The following is a 23,906-nucleotide window of genomic DNA, read 5'->3' as shown; positions in this document are numbered from 1 at the left end:
TTAGGATTTTTTTTTTTTTTTTTTTTTTTTTTTTGTGGGCAACTATCACCCCAGAGAGAAAGAGGGAGAGAGAAGCACCGCCAGACCAACTCTTGTCATTTCCAGTAAGAAGTTGCAGACTTCATGTAGCTGTCTCTGCTCTGCTGAGAGAGGGATGGAAATTGTGTGCAGTGCAGAGTGGAAAATACCCCCGGTCTAAAGAAGTGCACCGGATTTTTGCTTGCTGCTTGTTTGGGTTGTTGCGTGCACGTTAAACACCCGAAGGATCGCCGCTTAATAGAAATGAAACGTGGAGAGGATGACTAACGACAGAACTGTGAATTTGTTCCCTGGAGTTGCTAATTTGCCAACCCGAAGCAACACATATCTCAAGGAGGAAGCGTTTGGCTGCTGCTGATTTCTTCAAAACTGGTGGTTTACCAGATGCATTGTGCTGTATCTGCTGGAATAGATCATTGCTTAGCTGCAGCAGATCGTCAAAGGTAGACAACCAACGTAAGTGCAAAGTTACCCATACACTGTGATGCGTTTCATTTAAAGAAAAAAAAAAGCCAACACGCAGTATATTTATCTAGGGAAAGAATCAGTGTTTCAGATTCAGTAGATGTTGGTGGCAAATGCTCACCTACTCGCTGTCTCTGCATCCCTACCTGCATCACTCTGCTGGAAGTAATCACGGGCATCAGCTACCGTGCAGCTTAATGCAGATAAGATTAGTGCTTAGGGTCTGCCTGATTCTGCCAAACTGTAGGTGCTGGCAGCCTTGCACCCGGATAATCCGCGGTTAGCAGAGCATGCAAACAGAAGTCTGTCGCTTTCTTTTTTTTTTCACCTGCATTATTAGTCTGCAGTATTTATGTGTGGCAGCTGCTAATAACATCCTGAAGGGAGATCAGTGTCAATGGGGAAAGGCTGCACCTTTTTTCCTCCTCTCGTCATCAGAAAATATATTCGCCCCCCCCTTCTGTAAACATGCTGGCTGCTCCTAAGTTGCATTTGGAATCTCCAGCCTCCTGATTTATATTGTGTTTAAAAACAAACACATAAAGTTTACGGTTATTAAAGACAAGGAGAAGTATCCAACATCTGGAGAGGAAACATTGAGCTGAGAGTGTAAGAAACTGTAAGTCCTGTTATTGTCTCATCAGTTAATAGGGATGTGAAGTAGCCAGTGACGACTGCTGCAGCAGCAGCATGTCCGGGTGGTTATTTCCCAGTACGATAGCTATAGAGGGGGATGCAAGGCACAAGGAGCAGAGAAAAATCTGGTTTGCAAGAGCTAAAAAATATGTATGGAAGCAAACAACAAATTACATTTGGCAGCTGACATAGCAGTTAGAATCCAGAAGTAGTGCGGGAAGATTTTTTACTTGCACCAAATCGCTGGGTGGAGGAGGGTAGAGGGGGAATGCACGTTACGGATTACACGGTGTACCAAGAAATTATTCAGAAAGTACGTGTCGAAACTGTAGCTACCCTTAATCCTGCAAGTAGTTATTTCCATTCTTGCTCTGTGCAAATGCAGCCAACGGGATATTGGTGCATTTGTCCAGAAGGATTGCTTGTAAAAGGGAGCAGTAGGAAAATGTACTGCTGCAAGTGTGCATTGCAAAAACAAGTAGTATTTGGAGATTGTGGATTTGTCATGCCTAAAAGACCAATAATGCTGTTCTGTGTGGTTGTGTTGACAGTGCTGTCTCCAAATAAGAAATGAGATGTAATGCATCCTGCAGTCCATGCACGCCTCCTCTTGCAAATCGCGCATCATTCCTCTCTGGAAACCTTTAATTCCTAAAATCTGGGAAAAGAGAATAAAAACATTATCATGGACCTGAGGGATTTTTACCTGTTGGCCGCTTTGATTGCCTGTTTAAGGCTGGATTCTGCTATAGCTCAAGAACTTATTTACACTATTAGAGAAGAGCTGCCTGAAAACGTACCCATAGGGAACATACCAAAGGACCTGAACATTTCTCACATCAATGCTGCCACGGGGACCAGTGCCAGCCTGGTCTACAGACTGGTGTCTAAAGCAGGGGATGCCCCTCTGGTCAAAGTGTCCAGTACCACTGGGGAAATCTTTACGACATCTAACAGAATAGACAGAGAAAAACTCTGTGCTGGAGCTTCCTATGCAGAAGAAAACGAGTGTTTCTTTGAACTTGAAGTGGTGATTCTCCCCAATGACTTTTTTAGGCTGATCAAAATAAAAATCATTGTAAAGGATACTAATGACAATGCACCTATGTTTCCATCCCCTGTCATCAATATCTCCATCCCAGAAAACACTCTGATCAACAGTCGCTTTCCAATCCCATCAGCAACAGATCCTGACACAGGTTTCAATGGTGTGCAGCACTACGAGTTGTTAAATGGGCAGAGTGTCTTTGGACTGGATATTGTAGAAACTCCAGAAGGAGAGAAATGGCCTCAGCTGATCGTGCAGCAGAACTTGGACAGAGAGCAGAAGGACACCTACGTGATGAAAATCAAAGTGGAGGATGGAGGTACCCCCCAGAAATCCAGCACAGCCATCCTGCAAGTCACAGTAAGTGATGTCAATGATAACAGGCCGGTGTTTAAAGAGAGTCAAGTAGAGGTTCATATACCAGAGAATGCCCCTGTAGGCACTTCTGTAATTCAGCTTCATGCTACAGACGCAGATATAGGAAGCAATGCAGAAATCAGATATATTTTCGGTGCCCAAGTTGCCCCTGCAACCAAAAGATTTTTTGCTTTAAACAACACCACAGGGCTGATTACAGTTCAGAGGTCCTTAGATCGAGAAGAGACTGCTATTCACAAAGTGACAGTGCTGGCTAGTGATGGTAGCTCTACACCGGCTCGGGCAACTGTTACCATCAATGTCACTGATGTAAACGATAACCCTCCTAACATAGACCTCAGGTACATAATAAGTCCCATCAATGGCACAGTGTACTTATCTGAGAAAGATCCCGTCAATACAAAGATTGCCCTAATTACAGTTTCAGATAAGGACACTGATGTGAACGGCAAAGTGATCTGTTTCATTGAGAGAGAGGTCCCCTTCCACTTGAAGGCGGTTTACGACAACCAGTATTTGTTAGAGACCTCTTCCTTGTTGGACTATGAGGGCACCAAAGAATTCAGCTTTAAAATTGTTGCTTCTGATTCTGGCAAGCCCAGTTTGAACCAGACTGCCCTGGTAAGAGTTAAACTGGAGGATGAAAATGACAACCCTCCGATTTTCAGCCAGCCTGTAATTGAGCTGTCAGTTTCTGAAAACAACCGGCGTGGTCTATACTTAACAACTATTAGTGCCACAGATGAAGACAGTGGGAAAAATGCAGACATTGTTTATCAGCTTGGCCCTAATGCCTCCTTTTTCGATCTGGATCGAAAGACAGGAGTTTTGACAGCCTCCAGAGTTTTTGACAGAGAAGAGCAGGAACGTTTCATTTTCACTGTTACAGCCCGAGACAATGGCACCCCTCCTTTGCAGAGTCAAGCAGCTGTAATTGTTACTGTGTTGGACGAAAATGACAACAGTCCCAAATTTACTCATAATCACTTCCAGTTTTTTGTATCAGAGAACTTACCAAAGTATAGCACGGTGGGGGTGATCACTGTGACCGATGCGGATGCCGGGGAAAATAAAGCGGTGACCCTTTCCATCCTGAATGACAATGAAAACTTTGTGCTGGATCCATACTCTGGAGTTATAAAGTCCAATGTTTCTTTTGATCGAGAACAGCAGAGCTCCTACACCTTTGATGTTAAGGCAGTGGATGGAGGGCAACCTCCTCGCTCTTCTACAGCGAAAGTAACCATAAACGTCATGGATGTTAACGATAACAGCCCCGTTGTCATCTACCCACCTTCTAATACTTCTTTTAAGCTAGTGCCACTCTCAGCAATTCCAGGATCGGTGGTAGCTGAAGTCTTTGCTGTGGATATAGACACTGGAATGAATGCCGAGCTTAAGTACACAATTGTAAGTGGAAATAACAAGGGTTTGTTTCGGATTGATCCAGTGACAGGTAATATCACTCTGGAAGAAAAACCAACTCCTAATGATGTGGGGCTGCATCGCTTAGTTGTCAACATAAGTGATTTGGGTTATCCCAAATCCTTGCATACTCTTGTGCTTGTATTTTTGTATGTAAATGATACTGCTGGAAATGCCTCTTATATTTATGACTTGATACGCAGGACTATGGAAACACCTTTGGACCGGAACATAGGGGACAGTAGCCAACCCTACCAAAACGAGGACTATCTCACGATCATGATCGCTATTGTGGCAGGTGCCATGGTTGTGATAGTGGTGATATTTGTCACAGTTCTCGTTCGCTGTCGACATGCATCCAGATTCAAAGCCGCCCAGAGGAGCAAGCAAGGTGCTGAGTGGATGTCTCCCAATCAAGAGAACAAGCAAAACAAGAAAAAGAAAAGGAAGAAAAGGAAATCTCCGAAGAGCTCTCTTTTGAACTTTGTGACCATTGAGGAGTCCAAACCTGATGATGCAGTTCATGAACCTATCAACGGGACAATAAGCCTTCCAGCGGAGCTGGAGGAGCAAAGTATAGGAAGATTTGATTGGGGCACAGCACCACCAACAACCTTTAAGCCTAACAGTCCCGATCTTGCCAAGCATTACAAATCTGCCTCTCCACAGTCTGCTTTTCATCTCAAACCTGATACTCCAGTTTCAATGAAAAAGCACCATGTGATTCAGGAACTCCCGCTGGACAACACCTTTGTTGGTGGTTGTGACACCCTTTCCAAACGCTCTTCCACTAGTTCAGATCACTTCAGTGCCTCAGAGTGCAGTTCCCAAGGAGGCTTCAAGACAAAGGGCCCCTTACACACCAGACAGGTAAACGAGCACTTTTACTGGTCTATAAGTACTGCATACAAGTGCCCGATCAACCAGTATTAAAAGTGCCACTGTGTTGTGGGGTTTTTTGTTTCAGTCTAATTTAATTTATTTATATTACGGGGGGAACAAAAAAAAAAAAAAAAAAAAAAAACAACCAAAACAAAACCTTGACCCCTTTATCATTTACCTGGGGCTTAACCATGCATATGCGAAATGCCTCTGATACTTCGGGTTTTAAAGAATACTGATTGTTAAAGTACTGTTATGCATCCATGCATGTGGACATGCATGTGCATAAACAAAACCGAAAAAAAAAAGACTTTTTTTTTTCTCCCCACTATTTGACTGTCCAAATGTAAAAGTTATTGTAGAAGAAAAACTGTTTCCTTATATGCCAAATTTCAGTCAGAAAATTTGACTTTTTCAAGACTGAAGTACATTCAGTTTCAAATTTCGAAGTGAGTTGGCTTGAGTTTCTTGTATAGTTCAAGCTGATTTGGAACCTTGTTAAGTTAGTGTTACTAAAGGGGTTAATTTTTTTCCCTAATAAAGACAGCTGAATTTCCAAGCTACTTCATCTGTGAAGCACGTGGTTGGTTGGTAGGATATAACTAAGCCATACGGAAGTCTTCCTCTGTTTTGAGCTCACAATTATGATGTTGTAATAGATTAAAGTTGGTATCGCATAGACAGTTTGTTGCATATTTTAAAAAAATGGCCAAAGCATACTTTTGAAAGGAATGCATTCTCTGAATACATCTGAATTATGCAGGAAAAAAAAGTCAGCCCATTGTAAATATTTTCTCATCTTAGTAATGCATAAATGATCTGTCATAACTCATTTTAAACTGTGAAATACGCCATATGAAGAGGGATTAGGAGGCTGAGAAACTCATATTTCAACCAAATCCAGCATTAGTTTTTCTTAGGTCTAATAATTCCTTGCTAATAAAGATTTAAATGCGGCGCTGTCTAATTTATTTTATTGGTGCTTGTCTTTTGCCACTAAATTACCGTGTCAGCGTAGCCTGTAGATGGCACTGAGGTACCACGTCGCTTACGCTGGCCTGGTGCCAGCCCTGCAGTAGCTGGGAAAAGCGGGGGGAGGGAAAGATCAAGCTGATATTACAGCCAAAGAACCTTTTATTTAATGATAGTTGCACTGGAGTGGTCAGTAGTTAGGTTTGCGTGTTTGCAAGGCAGCTTCCTTAGTGCTTTGCTTTCGCTGCACCGACTTTGTAGGTGTTAGGAGTCTCGCTCGTATTCCTGCTGGCGCTGTATCCTCCAAGTTATGGTGATTTGTCTGAATTTATTAGGGATATGAATCTTAGAGAATCAAGTGAGACACATTCAGGCTTGTCTTTGCAAAAAGATTTTGACAGTAGCCAAGTTTAGGATAAAGTCATCCTCTTGCTGTTGCATTAGCCTTATCTGAGATGAATGTGACGTTCCCAGAACTGTGTCTTGACTTTGGGTGTCTGTAAGGTGTCACACTAACAAGATGCTAAGAATAAAACAAGCACTTTTGAGGCAGTTCTGCTAAAGTAACTGCTCTAAAACAACTTGTACTTACAACAAGACACTGAAAACATCACAGAAGGTTGTCACAAAACCTTAACCTTTCTAAGGACTTTAAAGAAGGGTATACTCCCGGAGCCGTCTTCAGGCTGTTACACAGCACCGTATACATACTGTCAGCGTAAGTTAAAAAAAGAACCAATTTAAAAAAAAAACCCAACAAATTTATAGAAGAGCTCTGAATAATCTCTGGTTACTCAGCTGAAGTTTTCTCCCCAGTTGTAGTTAGAAAATGTAACACCCCCAACCCACACATTCATTTTCTGTTCTGAGATGTTGTTAATTTAGCTTGAATTAGCTTTCCAAACTCTATTAGGAAACTCAGACTTGATTCCCCCCCCCAGTATCTAGAGGCAGTTAAGACCCAAAAAATTATTTACCTGACAGAATGTATAAGCTCTGCACAGTGAAATTGAATATGAGGAAAAAACCCCACAAACAAACAAAAACTACTGGCAGTATTTTCAGAGTTACCTGTGTTCATTACATAAAATATACTGGTTTCAGTTTAATAATAATATCAGTCATTGTACCTGCATATGGACATGATTCAAATTCCACTGATGTCTTATTGAATCCTTTTTGAAGTCAGCAGATACTCATATGATTTGGATCGCTCCCTGCAAAAGCTGTAATACTTTGTGTAACTGAAAATATAACCCTTTCTTAGGTAGACAGTTATCTAAACAGAGCTTGTGCATTTTTATTCTGTGGGGAGGGAGATAGTGTCTTTTTTTTTTTCCCCAATGATGAGTGTTACAGGACGTAACTTTTGTATGCCCCCTTATCACTTTTGGCTGGAGGAGTATAGCCAGCAATGGTAGTAATCATTAGCAGCCTTCCTATGATTCTGTCTGTAATTTCTGAAATTAGGATGCATTTTAGCTAATATTCATTGGCACAGAAGTTAAATACACTTTCATAGCTCTTTTTTAAGATTTGTGATAGAGTATGGCCTTTAAGCAAAGTATTCAGACTTAAAAATCTTACTGAATAGTAGTGTGTGCTAATGCCACAGTATCTGAAAAACATTTTTTAAAATTCCTTTAGGAAGAGATATGTAGTTCTGTGCCACTGTACTGTTTTCTTGAGATTTAACATAATTATTTTCTCTGTATCTAATGTTAGCAGTCTTATTAAGCTACCTATATATTTGGCAAGTTTTCTTTATGTGATTTGCAAAGGGTTCAGGAATTGTTGTGGAGGATGTTAAGATAGGGAAAGAAGAAATATAGGATTAATATATATCTAAGAAATACTAGCATCCTCCATTTTTACTTACAATTTCTTTCAGTCCAAGGTAAATACACATGCAATGTATCTTGCAGATACATTAATATTAATAGAGAGCTGAGACTGAAGTCCACTCTTGGAGTTCATTCAAGCAAAATCCCGTTACTTTTAATGGGAGCTTGGCCCTAGAAATCTGTTAGAACTGGGTCCTAAGTCAGTAAGCTTTTAACATTCAAAAATAGATTGTTCAATACAAATTTCTTAGTATTTTTTTTGCTGGGCAATTTCTGTGCAATCGTCAGTAAATTTAGTGGAAATTCTGTGGTTAAGTCTTCACATGTCACTTTGAATTTCACAAGCTGATGTTTCAGAAGTACCCAGTATAAAAACCAAAGCCTTCTTCAAGTGCCTATCTTGCAGTAAACCTGGTGGATGCTCTGAAAAGAGCATTTTTGAATACTTGAACTTGGGATTGTTCTAAATGCTAATTCACATAATTAGGAGTATGGAAAGGATGTTGCACACCACCAGCTTATATAGCTAAGCTTCCAGAATCAGTGTTATGACTCATAAAGAATACTGAAATCTATGCAGGCTTCTCAATCAGTGTTCTTTTCAGTATTTGATTGAACTTTAAAATGCACTTCAAATTAGTAAGTCACTACACCAAACAGCTACATAGAAATACAGTAGAAGACGACATGTTTTATTCTTCTGTGTGAAAGACCTCTTATAAAAAGCAAATAAACAGACAAAAGCTCCCACTCAGTGTCATTAGATTAACAATAGATTAAATAATAAAAGAAATTAGGGCCAATTTACCATGGTTATCCCGGTTTTAAATGATAACTACTTCATTTAATCAGATTTGAAGTACAGCAGTGACAAATAACACAGGTTTAAAAACATGTATCAGTATGGGTTATGAGAAAAACCTTCAGTCTTCATTCCTAATCAAATAGCATTTAGGCATGTGCTTAACTTTCATTTAAAGTGGTGGGACTGAAGCAGATCCTTAAAGTCCAAATGACTTCAGATGTCTTCAAGAAAGACAACCGTAAGCACACTCTAAGCACTTTTCTGAATCAAGATGATAATTTATAAATTTTGGAAATGTGCACAGTTCTAGTAGATTCAGGAGAGCTAAATATATGTTAATGCTATCCTTTTATTTCTGTGCTCTGATGGCAGAAATTAAGGATTTGGGGCTTGACTGACACATTAAATACATTCCATACTAAGGTATATTTTTAATCTACGGTCAATAACATAAGCCCTATGGAGCTTGCTTTACTCCTTTTTCAGTCAATGGACTTTTTGCCTGATCAAGGAATGAGTAGCCAGGCTCCCGCTGATCAATGCACATCACTTAAGCTTTCTGTGGCAAATGTAATTGATGTTATCTAACTCTGGAGTGTTTAAATTTGTAACTTTAGGGTTTATGTAAGAGAAAAGAAAAGCCGAAAGCATTAATGACTCTTAATTTGATACGCTGAGAGTGGCAATTTCAAGGTGCATGAGTTGATGGAAATCTGCATTGGAACAGCAGTGCGGAGTCTACATCACCTGCAAATATTAAAATTCTGTAACCATAGCATTCCATAATTCTGTGCGTGGTATTATTTTTATTGGCCTTGTTTTACCGCTTCGTATAAAAAAAATACAATTCCATTGTTTCTTTTTTCTGCTTAATTTGTTTTATGTGTTAGCATGGATATTAGTCTTGGGTGAGGACTAGTCACCTGGAAAAATGTCTGCATGTAAAATTCAATTGTTTTTTAGTTCTATATATTTATATATCTATACTAAAATATTAGAAATGGTTAAAATGTACAGTGTATTTTTTCTATCCTTGTATAACTGAAAAATAGGTTAACGGATTTTGCTCAACTGTCTAAAGAAATTCATCTTTGAGCTGAGACCAAGCATGGAAAATTTCAGCTGAAAAGAAGAATTTTTCAGAAAGTTAAGAGCATGTGAAAACTGGGGGTTATAATGGAAATCTGAACATAACCCTAAGCTATAATACCATTTTCAATAGTGACAGTAGAAATGCTAAACTAGACTAGGGAACATTTTTTGTACACAGATACAGACAGTAAAAGCTTAGCAAGCTTCATTTCTCTTTAAACGTTTTCCATGCAAAAGATTTTTATCAGAATCACTGAGGTCTCATCTGTCCTGAATGTGCAAAAGCCAAAGTTTCAGAAATGCTAATAAATGTGGGCCACACACTGGAGTGAGAACTGGATCCTGAGAGTTTAATGCTTTTGGAATTTTGTGATAATGTTCTTTTGTATATAGGAACAAGGGGGGATCTTTTTAGTTTCCATTTCAGATTTTCACTTCCAAAGAATCTATTCTTCTAGCACAGCAAAGCCATATCAGCCACACTTTATTGACAGCAATTTTATTGTAGCTGCAGGCTTACAGTAAGCTGTTTATTGCTGTTCCCTAACTCGGTTGACAGCAATTGGGGAATTAATTTTCTTGCCCCTGATGTGCTTTCTTGGGTATAAACAGCAGATGTTAAAGATATGAAAACTGTGACCCATTTACATTCAGCAACTCTTTACAGGCACAGTCTACCTGTCTGAAGTGCTGGTTTCAAGTCCTCAGTAAGACTGCTTCATCAGTTCTAGGATTCTTATTTTTGCAGTAGAACTGTTCATCTATACATATTCTGTACAAGGACAGATACATAATACCTAATGGACCAATCCTCATCTAGGCAAATACAGTTCAAGAATAGCTGAGTTCAAGTTTTGTTTATTTCACGAGATGCTGTATCTTCTTACTCTAGCATTGAATTGCACCAAACATAAAGAATATAACTGACAAAATGGACATACTGTGTTCTGAAAGGTCTAACAGGAATTACAGGTGATGATAGCTGAATTTTTGGTATCACTTATCGCACAAAATATCATGGTGGTCTGTAAAATCTATACTCAGAAGTTTCCTCAATTGCTACTCAAGTGCAGCCATTTCACCTACATTCTGTAATGTCCATGTCTCTGCTGAAGGAAAAACAAACATGCACAAAATCATATATTACTTTCTTCTTGTTTTATTACTGCTTTGACTTTCCAGCCTGTTGTGCACTGTATGTAAAATGATTTATCCCGATAGACTAATGTGGGCATTTAATCAGTTCATTTCTGGTTTACATGAGATAAATTCCATTGACTGGAAAAAGATTTCCCAGGCTGTAGATAAGAAATGAATGGACGCTATCATATTTTACTGAAGTGTAGGGGGAGGGGGGCATCTTTTGTTCATTTCCATTGGTGTCTTTCAGCAGGACATTTGCAACATAAGGGGCATCTTACCTAAATGAGATTTTAAGTGCTTGTCTAGACGCAAAATGCATATCATCTTAACCGTTCCCTTATAATTAAAATATCATATAAAAGAGTTCCTTCTAATATAGTTGCAATAATTTTGTTGTAATGGATTGTGTTCTCATGAGCTATAGACTGTCTCTGGAAACAGAAATAGCTGTTACTGACAGAAGACACCTTAAATTGGTATTACTGCACTATTACCTTGGTCATGCGATTATGAAAACTTCAAATAAATAAATAAATGAAATTGTTTTGTATAGCAACATTTTTGTAGCCATACAAAACCATGTGTAGATTATTCCTAGGCCCTAAGGATTCAGGGAAGCATTGGGGCCACTATAATTTTGATATTAAATTCATATTGATCTTACTAAAAGAATCTGGAATTTCAAATCTTGGAAAGATTTGGCCTGCATTCTCAGTTTAGTTTTCAGTTTCATGAGTACCATGAATTATGTGTGATAATAGAGAGAAATGTGGTTAAAAATCTGATTTGTAGTCATACTAAGGTGTCCAAATGGTACCAGTCTCAAAAGTTACCCATTCTTTGTTTCTTCTTGTTGTTTCTTTTGCAGCTAGTGAGTTGTGGGGGAGATTTGCTTTAAAGTCTTGGCATGGGTTTTCCTGCATCTTCTGTTGCACAGAGAGAAAATTGAGTAATTCAGCATTTGTCAGGATTTGTTGGTGTGTAGTGTCTGTAGTTTCCTATGAGCTGATGTTGTAGCTTTGCCATTTCTTTTGTGAAATGCCACACTGAATTTTTTGTGCACAAATATTAGTATTATTACTTGAAAGTTGTTCTGGAATATGCACACTTCTTGCTGCAAGAGGAATATAAGGAGCCCTTTCTTAGAGTAACAGTTGAACATTTGAAGCTAAATCCAAACTGGGGTAAATCTGCTGATTTATGCCATCTGCAGCTCTTCCTGATGTTAATTTCTTTACAAAAGTAATAGGATGATGTTGAGATAATATTTCCAAAATCTAAAAAGTATGTAAAAATAATTGGGAGTCAAGTGAATTAAAAATCATTTTATTTTGAGCTGAATTTGCTAAAATGTGGAGGATCAGCTGTCAGATTTTTCTCCCTTCCTTTGTTTCCTCCCCCAGCTTCACAGAAACAAGATCTAGGTAGCATTTTAAAATAGCAACCTCTCCCCACTCCAAAAAATTAAACTCGATATTCTCATTGGCTGATAGCTGAAAGAGGATAGCTATTGATATTGATTTGTAGAACACTTAGTAGCCTCAGACTGATATTTGTCCATTGTCCCTCATTCCTTCCAGCCAAATTAAGTGTTAGATACAACTACTTTTATTTGTAATTTTGCAGGATATTCTTAGTCCCTCCTAGGCTTTCATGTGTTACTAGTAAGAAAATTCTGTGACTGGTTTTCTTAATTGTTATAAATTGTTAAATATCTTCCTGTACAATATTTTTGATCAAATGAGCTACTTTAGCCTATGCCTTATATGGTCATATAGTCTTTAAAATGCCAAAAAAAGTAAGAGGAAGACCATGTTTCAGTTGTGAATAGTATTTGCCATTCTTATAGTCTCTTGTTGGTTGGTAGCTAGCAGTAGTATCTCTTAAATGACTAAACCTGATAGATGCAAATTTCTGCCTCATAATCTGTGCTCCTTCAAAATGCATAGGGTTACGGAGGCAATTGTGTTTCTGATGTAAAGACATCTGATGTAAAGACATTCTGATGTAAAGACATAGGATACATATGTTTCTATATATGACCTATTTATAGGGAGTGTTCAGTCAGAATTCGTAAGAGAAATAAAGGATTTGCTACTGAACTTCATGGTGGAATACTTTCACCACTGAGGTTTATGTGAGTCTCTCTCTTCTCCTACCAGTATTTTTTGGAAGAAAGTTTTAACAAAAGTTTGGTTTTACAGGAAGGGGTCTAGGAGCTCCAGAAAAGGGTGCAGACTCGTGAATCTTGATTTAAGAGAACACCTCCTTCCTGTGTAGAATAAGATGCAGAGCCTGAAGGGGAGTGATATTTAACCCCTGGTTTTAGTACCTTTCTATTCAGTGGGATAGGTTTTGGGAATACTCTTGATAAGCCAGTCCCTCTCCTTGCAGCATGTAATGAATATATCTGAACATTAGGATTGCTTCAGGTGCCCAACTTCTGATTGTGGGTCTAGCTTAATTTCTGTAAATGATGTTCACAAAAAGTATAATTTGTGTAATTTTCAACAGTATACTTAGCTGGTAGCGCCTGTGCACACAGTACCTGATTTTGCTTCTGTTGACATTATGGTGGGATTCATCTTGTCTAACTTCTAATCGTACATCAAATCTCATCTGCTTCACGGGGTTCATGATATACTCCACCCTGAAGAAAATATGCTGGTTTAAACTAATTGCCAAAGCTGATGGATACAGTTGGGTGCGATGCATCCCACACCAGTGAAGTGTATGGTCCAGTGAAGTGTATGATCCAGTGTGATCCATACTCTTCACTTTACCAATGAAGAGCATGATCCAATCCAGTTTTCTCACTGAAGTTGAGAGATGGGTTTTAAGGGTATGTATTTCTTAAAGAAAAGGTATTATTTGAATAGTGTATTATTTGTGAACAAAAATGTATAATGTGCACAGTTGCCTTTGGGAAAGTCTTCTTTAGATGATGGCTCAAATTCAAAGGGTCCCGAAGCAACAGAAAGACTCTTACTGACTTTTTATTAAATTGTTATCTGGCCATTCATACAGCTGTCTATTTTAGGAAGATGGTGCAATGAAACACCAGTTATTTTGTTTTGGTGCTGTGCTGAGTATTTCTGTTTTTCCTCAGCGCTGCATGTTCCTTGATACCTTGTTCTGTGAATATGAGTAGAGAAAAAGGAAGTTGTAATCTTTTGATCTCTACCCTCGGTCACATCTGGCCATTCACATTATAGTGTAAAAATGCTTCTTTTACCTCTCTGGTTTAGGTATGTGTCCATAGCAGTATGAATTTTCAGTCACTTGTCAGATTGTGTCACTTTCACCATTTCAAAAATGCAGGTCAAAATATCAGTGAAGTACTAGTGCCACCAGTAAAAGAATTTGAAATTGCCTTCAGTTTGTGACAACAGTACCCTGAAACATGGATCATATTGAAGTCTGAGGCATCCAGAGCATCAGGAGGTAGACTATGCACCAATAGCAAAGCGCTAGTCATCTCCCATACTTTTAACAACTGCCAGATAAATAAAAAAACAAATAAAATCTGCATCTGTCTAAGGACAGTAAACCTTGCCTGTTGAAATTTAATCTCTCCCCTGTACAGGAGATGGACTTTCCTATTTGAGATTTCATCAGTTTCATTTCAGAAAGCTGTTACATCTGTCAAACATTTCAGTTTGAAATGAACGCCTGATTTTTTTTGCCTTTGTATGCTACAAGAGCACCAGGTTGTCAATCAGCAGAAATACAAAATGAGACAAGATAGGTGATCCGCTACTATGATTGGCATTTTATTTTTATTTTACAACCCCTTTTTTCTTTCTCAAACTGCAATAACTTAAAAATGGCAATGCTTGTCTATACTGTGAAAACAGATAAGAAACATGGATATAGTGAAGGGAAGCCACCATTGGTTCACCCCAGTCCTGTTTGTCTTGACTTCTGATGGCCGTCATTTTGAGAGTACTGGTACAGTTCAGGTGGACAATGAAGCTATAGGTGACTAGCGCTATGAATTGTGTGAATATCAATCTCATGTGAATGAGATGAAAATATATTGTTTGGATGATATTTAGATACATTTACTTTTGCTTTTCTTCATTTTTGCTACAGAATTAATACATTGCAACAAACCTCACGCAGTCCATAATATTTAACCGGTAGAGCAGGACCGCTTCTGGGTGGACTGTGTAGGTTTTCATAGCGCCTCCTCCAGGCAGAGGGGTGATTTAGAACCTTCGGCAAGTAATTTGAATCTCATAACATTTTTGGGTTTTTAATCTGCTTCCCTGATTACAAATCAGAACTTTTGTTTCTTAATGTGATGTTTTCAAATTCTGGACTAAGAAATTGTCAAAACGTAGGTGCTTTTCAAGAGTTTTAAGAAACTGATGCACTTCTGTGGTTCTGTGATGTGTCTATGGATAGCATCCCTGCTGAACATCCCTGGATTTCACTTTTACACAGCTTTGCTCAAGTCTAGGCTTTGGTCTTCTTCTGTGCTTTAGCAGCTGATTAAGAAATATTCTAATCCATCACAGAGTACCAAGAAACTAATGGCTTGTGAAGTATTTTAGTCTTCAAGCTTCCACTATAAATGATATGAAAAATAGTGTCATTTGGCTGATGCTTAAATAAATCTCTTTCTTTTATGAGATATTGTCGCTGTCCTTTCCTTGTTTCTCTTTTTAATCTCCTCTTTCATTCTCTGAGCATGCTTATTTTCGTAAAACATATGCATGCACGTATTAGAAATCTGAGATTTCCCCTCAAATGAATACTATCACAGTAGAGAAGTGGCACACTTTGTGTATGATCTGTTGTAGCACACCCAACTTGTAACCACACGTTGCTGTAGGTAAGGACTTTTAATGAACTGACTGGTTTCATTAAGATTCAAAGATTCGAAGCATTTGGAAGCATATCTGGATAGAAGCATAATATGGGAGGTAAAACACTTTCTAAACTAGATAGATACTTGCTTTGACTTGTTCCAGTAGATTTAAAAGAATCAAACTGGAATGAATTGTAGTTATTAATACAAATCTGAGAAGAAAATCCATTCCTGCAATATATATCACACATTTTCCCTCTGTAGCTCGGTGGCATACTACATTTGGATTCCGAAACTGAGCTGAAGGTTTGGCAGAGGAAAAACTGGGGCCTAACTTCCTAACTGTGGATTTGCAGAGATGTTAGCTGGGACAACTCCTTCTGGTTATAGGTGGAACTGAGGGAGTAAATGTATCTGGCCCTAAGTTGCATGTCAAAATCTGAAGTATGTTTAATTTAGTGGACTTGTAAGTACTAAAAGCAGGTATAGGATAAACAGAGATGTCTGGTTTTGTAGTGTTATGCACCTGCATTTTAATACTGACCAAATCTGATTCACTTGTGATTTATATTATATAGGCATCCTAGAAGTGCATTATGGAAGAGTGAAAGTAGTTTTGTATGGTATAATGGCTTGTATGAATCATTTTCCTTCAGAGGAGTTAATATCTGTATTATAGACATACACAACCAAAATCCTCTGTATCTATTTTCACCTATTGCTGCTGGAGTACTGTGCAATACTGTAGTACCAGCTAGCCTGCTGGATTTCACCAGCTATTTTTGTAGCCATAGTTGTCATAGTTAAAACAAGCAGACAAAATAATTCTTTAACATATTTTTGCTTGCTTGTCTTTTTTTTTTTTATAAGATTGTTCATACTTTTCTCACAGATGGCATAATGCATTCACAATTTGTAAAAGGTGTGGTATCTCACTGAGACTTATGATAGAAAATTGATTCTGAAAACAACAGCAAAAAATGTAAATCACAAAGCAGAGCACTGGAGATTGCAACTCAGTAACTGGATAGTGTTTCTTGAATTCAGCAATTTGAAAGGGAGATTCAGATGAGAGATGAAAATATTTATGTATCTTTACATTTCAAAATGGTTAAAAGCTCAGCGTAGATGTCTGGACTTGTAGGAAAACTTAGTCTTTTAATAAGAAAGCTGGCAGTGCTGCTGTGATATACAGAATGTCAGTGATCCTTGAGTCTGCTTGTTTAAAGCAGCATGCTGAGCACTTTTCAGCAGAGCAGCTTCATGCAATGCCTACTAAGACGCTTTATAGATGGTGCAGATCAGCTCCAGACAAAGTGCTTCTTGTTGCCATTTATGATTTTTATCTGTCATAAATATGTCACAGAAGTAATTCCCAATTTCAGAACTTTCACTCTTTGGATCAGTGGTGACCACATTAAAAAACATTCTGCATTCACTATCTCACACTTGGTATTTTTTAACATTTTCATGTCCTAGTGCTAAATAGAAGTCTAGCTTGTATTCAGTATTGTTGAAGTTCATTTTGGGAAGCCTGTAGCAACTGAAGAGTGTTATATCCTACTTCCTGCTGTCCTCAGTAAAGACAGTTGGGGGTCAGGAGAGCCCTTTGCACTGTGTGCTGCTGCTTGCTACTGCTCATGACATTTGGAGTCTGATAGGGATGCTCCGATACCACCTTCCATTAAAAGCCATAGGCAACAAGCATAACAAAGAGAAGCCTTAAGACTGCTTAACATTATGCCATTGCCTTGACTAGAATAAAACCAGCATGAGAATAAATTGGCTATATTAGCTTAATTGTGATCTTCACCCAGGCACTGCCCATGAGACCTTAGACCTAGCAGCAAACCCTAGCTGAAATATCGAGGGGCTTTTTTGGAGATTGCTTAAATTTATCGTATTTCTGTTAGAAAACACTAACACGATTCTATTCCAGTTTTAAAGCCTTAAGCTTTTGCTGCCTGTTTTGGGTTTTCATTACTTTTACGTGTATACAGTTACAGAGATAATGAGAAACCCGCCAAACCTGCATATCACTGCATGTAACGTGGCTCTGCAACTATTTACCACCTCATTAGTTTTTTCAATAGCAAAGATAAGTTAGCATTCTGTCATGAAATTTGAACTGCCACCACATCCAGCTGAAGCTTATAAGCCATGGCATAATAACTTTCACAAAATGCATTAACTCTTGCACCAGAAGATGCAATCTTATAAACACAAAAAATTCATATGACTTTTTATATCTGTGAAGCCAATTTGTTTGACATTTTCTTCTGTAAATTTTGCTGCTCTTAGAAATCTTTTAAAATGCAAAAGGAGGAATTTAGGTTTTGTGTTATTCTGCACAACTCAATTGACTGAGATAGACTTGATCTCATTTACATTTGGACTGTGCTGTACACTCATTACTCTTTAAACATGATGTGCCTTTTTCTCATTTTTGTTAAGGCTTTCTCTTCACTGAAAAAAAGGTGTGTTTTACATAAAGATTGCTGTTGTGAGGTATCTGTCTAAATGTAAAATCCTTGTGGAGACAAGAAGCAGGTATTTCGTACCTTGATGTCGCTGGTCGAGGTCAGCCCTGAACAATACACTTGGGGTTGATCTCAACTGGCTATGTATAGGTGAAACTACAACACCTTATCATTAGCAGGATTTTATACTGCATTACCTACTTCAGTGTAAAATCATGTTACACTGTCTTGCAATGTAAAGGTGCCTTTGAGGATATGAATTACATGTGTACTTATTCTAGGTCCTTTTACATTTCTGAAGTGATGCAAAGGGAATCTTTGCCCTACTGCATGGCAAAACCATACAGTTTGTTCCTGTGGCTGAAGTAAAGTCCTTGTTGGACTTTCACATTTATCCCTGGTGATACTAGCAGCAGTACCCCTAAACCTTCCTGCCAGGCTTGCATTACCGTCTGGTATAATTCCAATGCATTTTCACACCTTCTTCAATGTTGGTACTACCATATTGCAAACTATGCATGATTGCATCAATGATTGCAGCTGTATACAATGCTTATAACTCAGTCATCCCCCCAAAGTGGAGTAATAGGAAATATCAAAATCAAACATTAATTTAACACAAGCCATTAAGTTGTGATGGTGATGGTATAGATGTGCCTGTATTCAATTTTTACTTCAGTAAAACACAGTGCTTTATGGGAAGCATGACCAGAATAAAACATTTCATCCGTGGTCTACTCCATCTTGACAATAAATGAGTAGAATAGGAACAAATGCCAGGTCCTTTGCAAAGCAAGGTGAGCAGTCCTGAGCATGAGTTGCCTTCTCCGTTTTTTTTGTGCTGTAGTTTGAATCTGCCTGCTCCTAAGAATGCACTTCTCAGTGTACATCTCCCACCTTTGTTAAAGTATCTCCTGAAATTGTCCATAGGTTTGGACTGCTGTCAACTGAAGGGTTATCATTCCTTTAAAACCACCTTTAAGATTTGCTGTTTATTTTAGGTAAGCAATCTGGATAAACGGTTGTTTTATACCTTTTAAAATGTTCCTTTACTGTTGTCTCGTCTCTTAATTTTTGATCTAAACTCAATGACTTTTTTTTTTGTACTTTCTATTTCTGAACTTTCTAGGTAATTTGCTTGCTCATATGCTGCACCGATGCTCCACCCATCTAAGGATCCTCTGCTTTTCAGTATGCTTTTTTTTTTCCTTCTTTTTTTTCCCCCACAAACCTACATACAAGACCACATATTTGGTTCACAGTCAGTAGTTACTCAGTCAGAGACATTTCCCATTCACATGTGATACCTGCTGGCTGCTGCTTCCAATTACACCATATGCTGGAAAGCTGAGCTGTTGAAGTATTGGAGTCAATGTTATAATCAGACTAGTTAAGAAGGTAGCAGTGTGTCTCATAAAGGGTTCTGGACATTGTCTGATTTCTGCCATAAGCAAAATACTGACAAGTCCTGCTTTGTTTTGCTGCTTTTTCAGGTGGCAAAAAGCTAGAAATACATTCATTATATTGTAAAATCACAACCTTCGAGATCTTGCTGAATCTGCCCTACAGCTATTTATCACATGATTGCAGGGAATGAAAATAACATTTTTCCTTCTACTAGGAATATGTTACTAACCTTGAGGCAAGATAATGCATAATTTTATGTGTGCCTAGTCTTGCTGTTTATATATAGACTGTTTTGAGATGAATCAGTGTTATCATTTCCCAGAATTTAGCACTAGTGTTTTAGCAGAGCCAAGGAGATTTCATATACTTAGGCTCTTGGCTGCGACAGTGACCAGGGATCCCAAGTCTGAATCACATTTACACTAATGCCATTTTACAGTCATGGAAAAAGGCCAAGAAAATGCTAATATAATTTATTCCCAAGTTAAGTTTTTTTTGTTGTTGTTGTTGAGGTTAGAGCTGCATGTAGTAATCTCTGTATAAAGGCTATCTGAGCCCAATTCTGATTTCACATCCATTAATTTTATATTTGTGAAATTACAGCTATTTCACTGATGTTTTTGCTAGTAATCAAGAGTTGAATCTGTCTCATGTCTGTGCAATAATCCCTCTTTCTTCCTCCCACAACCAACAGTCTGCAGGAGACTCAGAGATCTCTAAGACTTTTTTCCTTTCCTGCAGCACCCATCCTTCTCTTGCGGCTTCTTGAGTAATCTCTGTTTTTTAATATGAAGCATTAATTCACTTTAAATAGCAAGAAAGGGGGAAACTGGGGCTCAGTCCCTCTCCACAATTACGAGTTTAACTGTCAAGTTGCCTGCCTGATGCTTTTATAAGTGTAGATCTACTATAGCTGTGTACTTAATATGTAGCTCTGACTTCTTGGTTTAGTTTGTTCACAGGGTGACCTGCAGTGAGTAGGTTTTAAGCACATTGAAATAATTTCTGATACTACATGGACACTTTCTGTGATGGCCACTTTTGAACTAGTTATGTGTATAGACAGCATTTTTTAGGTATTGTCTAAAGATAAACATTTGCAGAATGCAATATCCAAGCTACATAAATTGAGTTTCAGTTTTTAGTATTTGTGATACTTTTAACAACTTAAGAGCAGCAGGAAAGCATGACATTTTTAGAAATAAAATTGAGTATACTGATGGAAACAGTTGAATATGCAAATCAGGCTACATCCACTGTTTTAAGGAATAATGTACTTCTGAGTGTAGAGTTGTTAGGATTGTCTGTGCCCTTAATAGAAACTTGTACAGTAATAAAATAGATGTCATTATTTTCTAAGCACGGGGGACAAAAGAATCACATGTTTAGTCCATAGATCTGTGGTATTTTGAGATAGTTTAACACAATGGTGAGATGCGTTATACTTAATCCAAACCCACTGGAGCTTCAGATTATGCTGTTCCAACTGGCTGTGTGAATTTTCTTTAGGGGATTCCTAGTTGATTAAAGCTTGATAAAAACAAACATCAGAAAGGGAGAAGTTTGGTTTTACTCTCTTCTGGACTGCAGTAGCTGTCCCAAAATATAGGTATGAAAGCAGCAGTCCACTTTTGCAGACTTAGCTGAGGCAAAAATATCATGGTAAATTCTGCAGAACATACTTGGGCAAAATGCTCATTTGTTTTATTGAGAATTTTGCCTGATTAAGACCTGTTTTCCCCTTATCTCTGAGTTTCTTGGACAAACTGTGTTGACTCTGATCCAGTAAAGTAGAGCAAGCTTCTTAATCTGGCACATTAACTAAAAGCTCAGCTGGGAAAGGAATGCAGTATTTTGTCTTTGCATTTCAATTGAGTTGAAACTTCTTATTTTAAGATTAGGCTGTAGAATCATCTCCAAGCAATGTAACATAATTTATAAAGCCAGGTGATACATGCTTGGACTGAATACAAGTGTATGATGGGACACATCTTTCCTGTTAATAAAAACAAAAATAAATAAATGCAATGTTCAGACTTCCTTATTCAGTTCTTTCAAGCAACTCCATTCTGACTTGTAGCACTCCTGCTGTTTTGAGTCGTGGACCTTTCTTTTAACACAGACAGCGTATTATGCTAATCTGCATGCTGGGCAAAAGCCCAGTTAAGAGTAGCTGAAAGTCTAAAAGAAGTTTCACTTTTGACCACATCCCTGTTTTGAACGAAGATGGTTATGTAGAAAGGCTTGCTACCTCTAGAGGTGTGGATAGGGTCTTGCACCTCTTCCTTAAAACTCTGGCATCCTTTTTCCTTTCATTTTGCTTCCTTTTTTCTAGGGAAATTTCTCATATTTTTACCAGTGTAATAACCAAAAGAGTTGCACTTTTTATTTCTAAAACAAATGAGCATTTTTTCCACTTGTACTGAGACTTCAATCTCTGCCAAAAATCTGAAAAGAAATCACCAACTGTTCTGTAACTCTTTAAGCAATTACCATTGAATACACACACACTATGGTTCAAAATGCAATAAATACAAAAAACTTCAGCAAGGAAAATCTAGCACAAATCATAAACAAGTAACTGATGCAAGTACTAACATACATATTTTTGATGTTAGTACATATAAATTATGAAATATAAGTACATTGTCAGTAATCCCGTGAATGATTTGGTGTATTATCTTACCACATGGTTAACGAGGTGAGGCTGCATGTACACTGAATGCTTGTAACCTAATTTATCACCCAGGAATACGGAAAATACTCAGTTTAATATGCAGAAGTACTTGTTAAGAAGCTTACCACAACAGTATTGTGGGCTTAGACTAAGATCATACCAGAAGGTCCATCCTTCAGTTCTGTGAATCATAAGAAGAAACAGATTGTGTCAAATGGAAAGTGAGAAATAACGTAATCTAACCAATCTGCACTTTGGCAGAGTCATTGTAGGCTGGCTGAGGTTTCTTGCCTATTCTTAGTTAATGTAGGTATTTGACACAATACTGAAGAGCTGGCCATTTTAATTGTGAGTACATTTTCCTGGAAAGCAAAAGTGTTGGTAGTCTCAGAGGAGTCTTTATTGGTGGGCTAGACACACAGTGCTCTTCAGGGTCAACCAGCAGGGTGAACCAGTTGGTTGCATCAGTACTCACACCAATCCTCGTTTGGGGACTACAGTATTTAAGAGAGACCAGGAAAAAATACATCCGTGCTTTCTTCAGAGTTTTTCTTGCTTCCTCAGAAGCCTTCTGTCCATGATTGCTCTTGGTCTTTGAAGTCCGTGCAGTTTTTTTCTGGGGCTTGGGAACCGTCATTTTTAGAAATCTACTGATGAAAGTTTTGTGACTCCTTCTCTTTTTGCTGAGGTTGCAGACTTAGTTTTTCCGTCTCTTTAAGGTGCTTTGGCTTCTCTTCCTATTGTCTAACGAAAGGTAACAAGGATATTTGTACCATTTTCCTCTCTCTTGTCCTGACCGCAGGCTTACTGTTTTTTACCTTTGCTGTATTTCACAGGAGAATGAACAAATACTCCCACAGAGTAACCATTATTTGTTATGAAGTGAATTATACGTCTGTTGCATGTTACTGGCTTGTGCTGTTTTAGCAACAGTTAGTATTAACTATGTAGGCTTAATTAGCATATATGGGATATAATGTTGCATAGCTCCTAAAAATTAAAAAAAAAAGTTTGTTTATATATTTTATATAAATTTTAAAGTGGTTTACAATAGATAAATATCATTACTGCTATTTCAGTAAAGGGTAGACTGAGGTATAGAGAAACAACATCTTAAAGGTGACACTTATTTTCAAAGCCAAGAATAGAATGTGGATTAAATACTATGTACATTAGATGCAGTGGCCCTTATGTAGAATAGTTATTGAACTAGATATAAAATTTTGATGTTTTCATGGAGGAAAATGTAACAGTTTTATAAAGCTGAGAATGCCAGCACAACGTCAGCAGTTATTTGCATAGTATTGTGAGAGAAAAATATTCTGGAGACAATTCAGTGAATCAGAGCTGTTTGATTAATCAAATCAAGTCTCTGTTGTAGCAATGCAAAGAGGTTATGTGTGCTGGCAATCTGATTTGAAATCAAATGTTTATGGATTAATGAACACAAAACAATTGCTTCTAAGCCTCTTTTCAAGCAAAATCTTAGGTCTTTAGAAATGTGGATAAGTAGGGAATGATTAGCCGGGTCTGACAGCACAAGTGAGAATTTATCCCCTCAAACATACACTCTTTACAATTAAAGAAAACCCAAGTAATTAAAAGCAGCCAAAATAAAGCAAAGAATACAATTTACAAGTTGTGTTTGCTATTTTATTAACATATGATAATGTAAGCAAATGTAATTGTATACATTACATTCTAATTGAATGATAAACTTAACAGAGCTATGTCATTTCATATCAACGGAGGATCTGTCTCACAATCTGCTTTTTAAAAAGCTGTCCAGGCCTCATC

At 37.9% G+C, this 23,906-nt stretch overlaps 1 protein-coding gene across 2 annotated transcripts in view; it reads left to right on the top strand.

The window, feature by feature from the left end:
- Positions 1–1,825: 1,825 nt before the first annotated feature.
- PCDH9 (protocadherin 9) overlaps positions 1,826–23,906 on the top strand; it is a gene marked incomplete at both ends in the record, with an annotated part of 688,753 nt that continues 666,672 nt past the window's right edge. For both annotated transcript variants that reach the window (XM_082337652.1, XM_082337651.1), the window contains one exon: positions 1,826–4,861. In XM_082337652.1, the coding sequence (XP_082193778.1) occupies positions 1,826–4,861 (3,036 nt within the window). The remainder of the gene's footprint in view (positions 4,862–23,906) is intronic.

This window comes from Platalea leucorodia, assembly GCF_965183815.1.
Source record: "Platalea leucorodia genome assembly, chromosome: 2".
In the NCBI taxonomy this organism is placed as follows: Eukaryota; Metazoa; Chordata; class Aves; order Pelecaniformes; family Threskiornithidae; genus Platalea; species Platalea leucorodia.
Note: the sequence above shows the minus strand (reverse complement) of the source record. Positions and strands in the feature narration are given on the sequence as shown.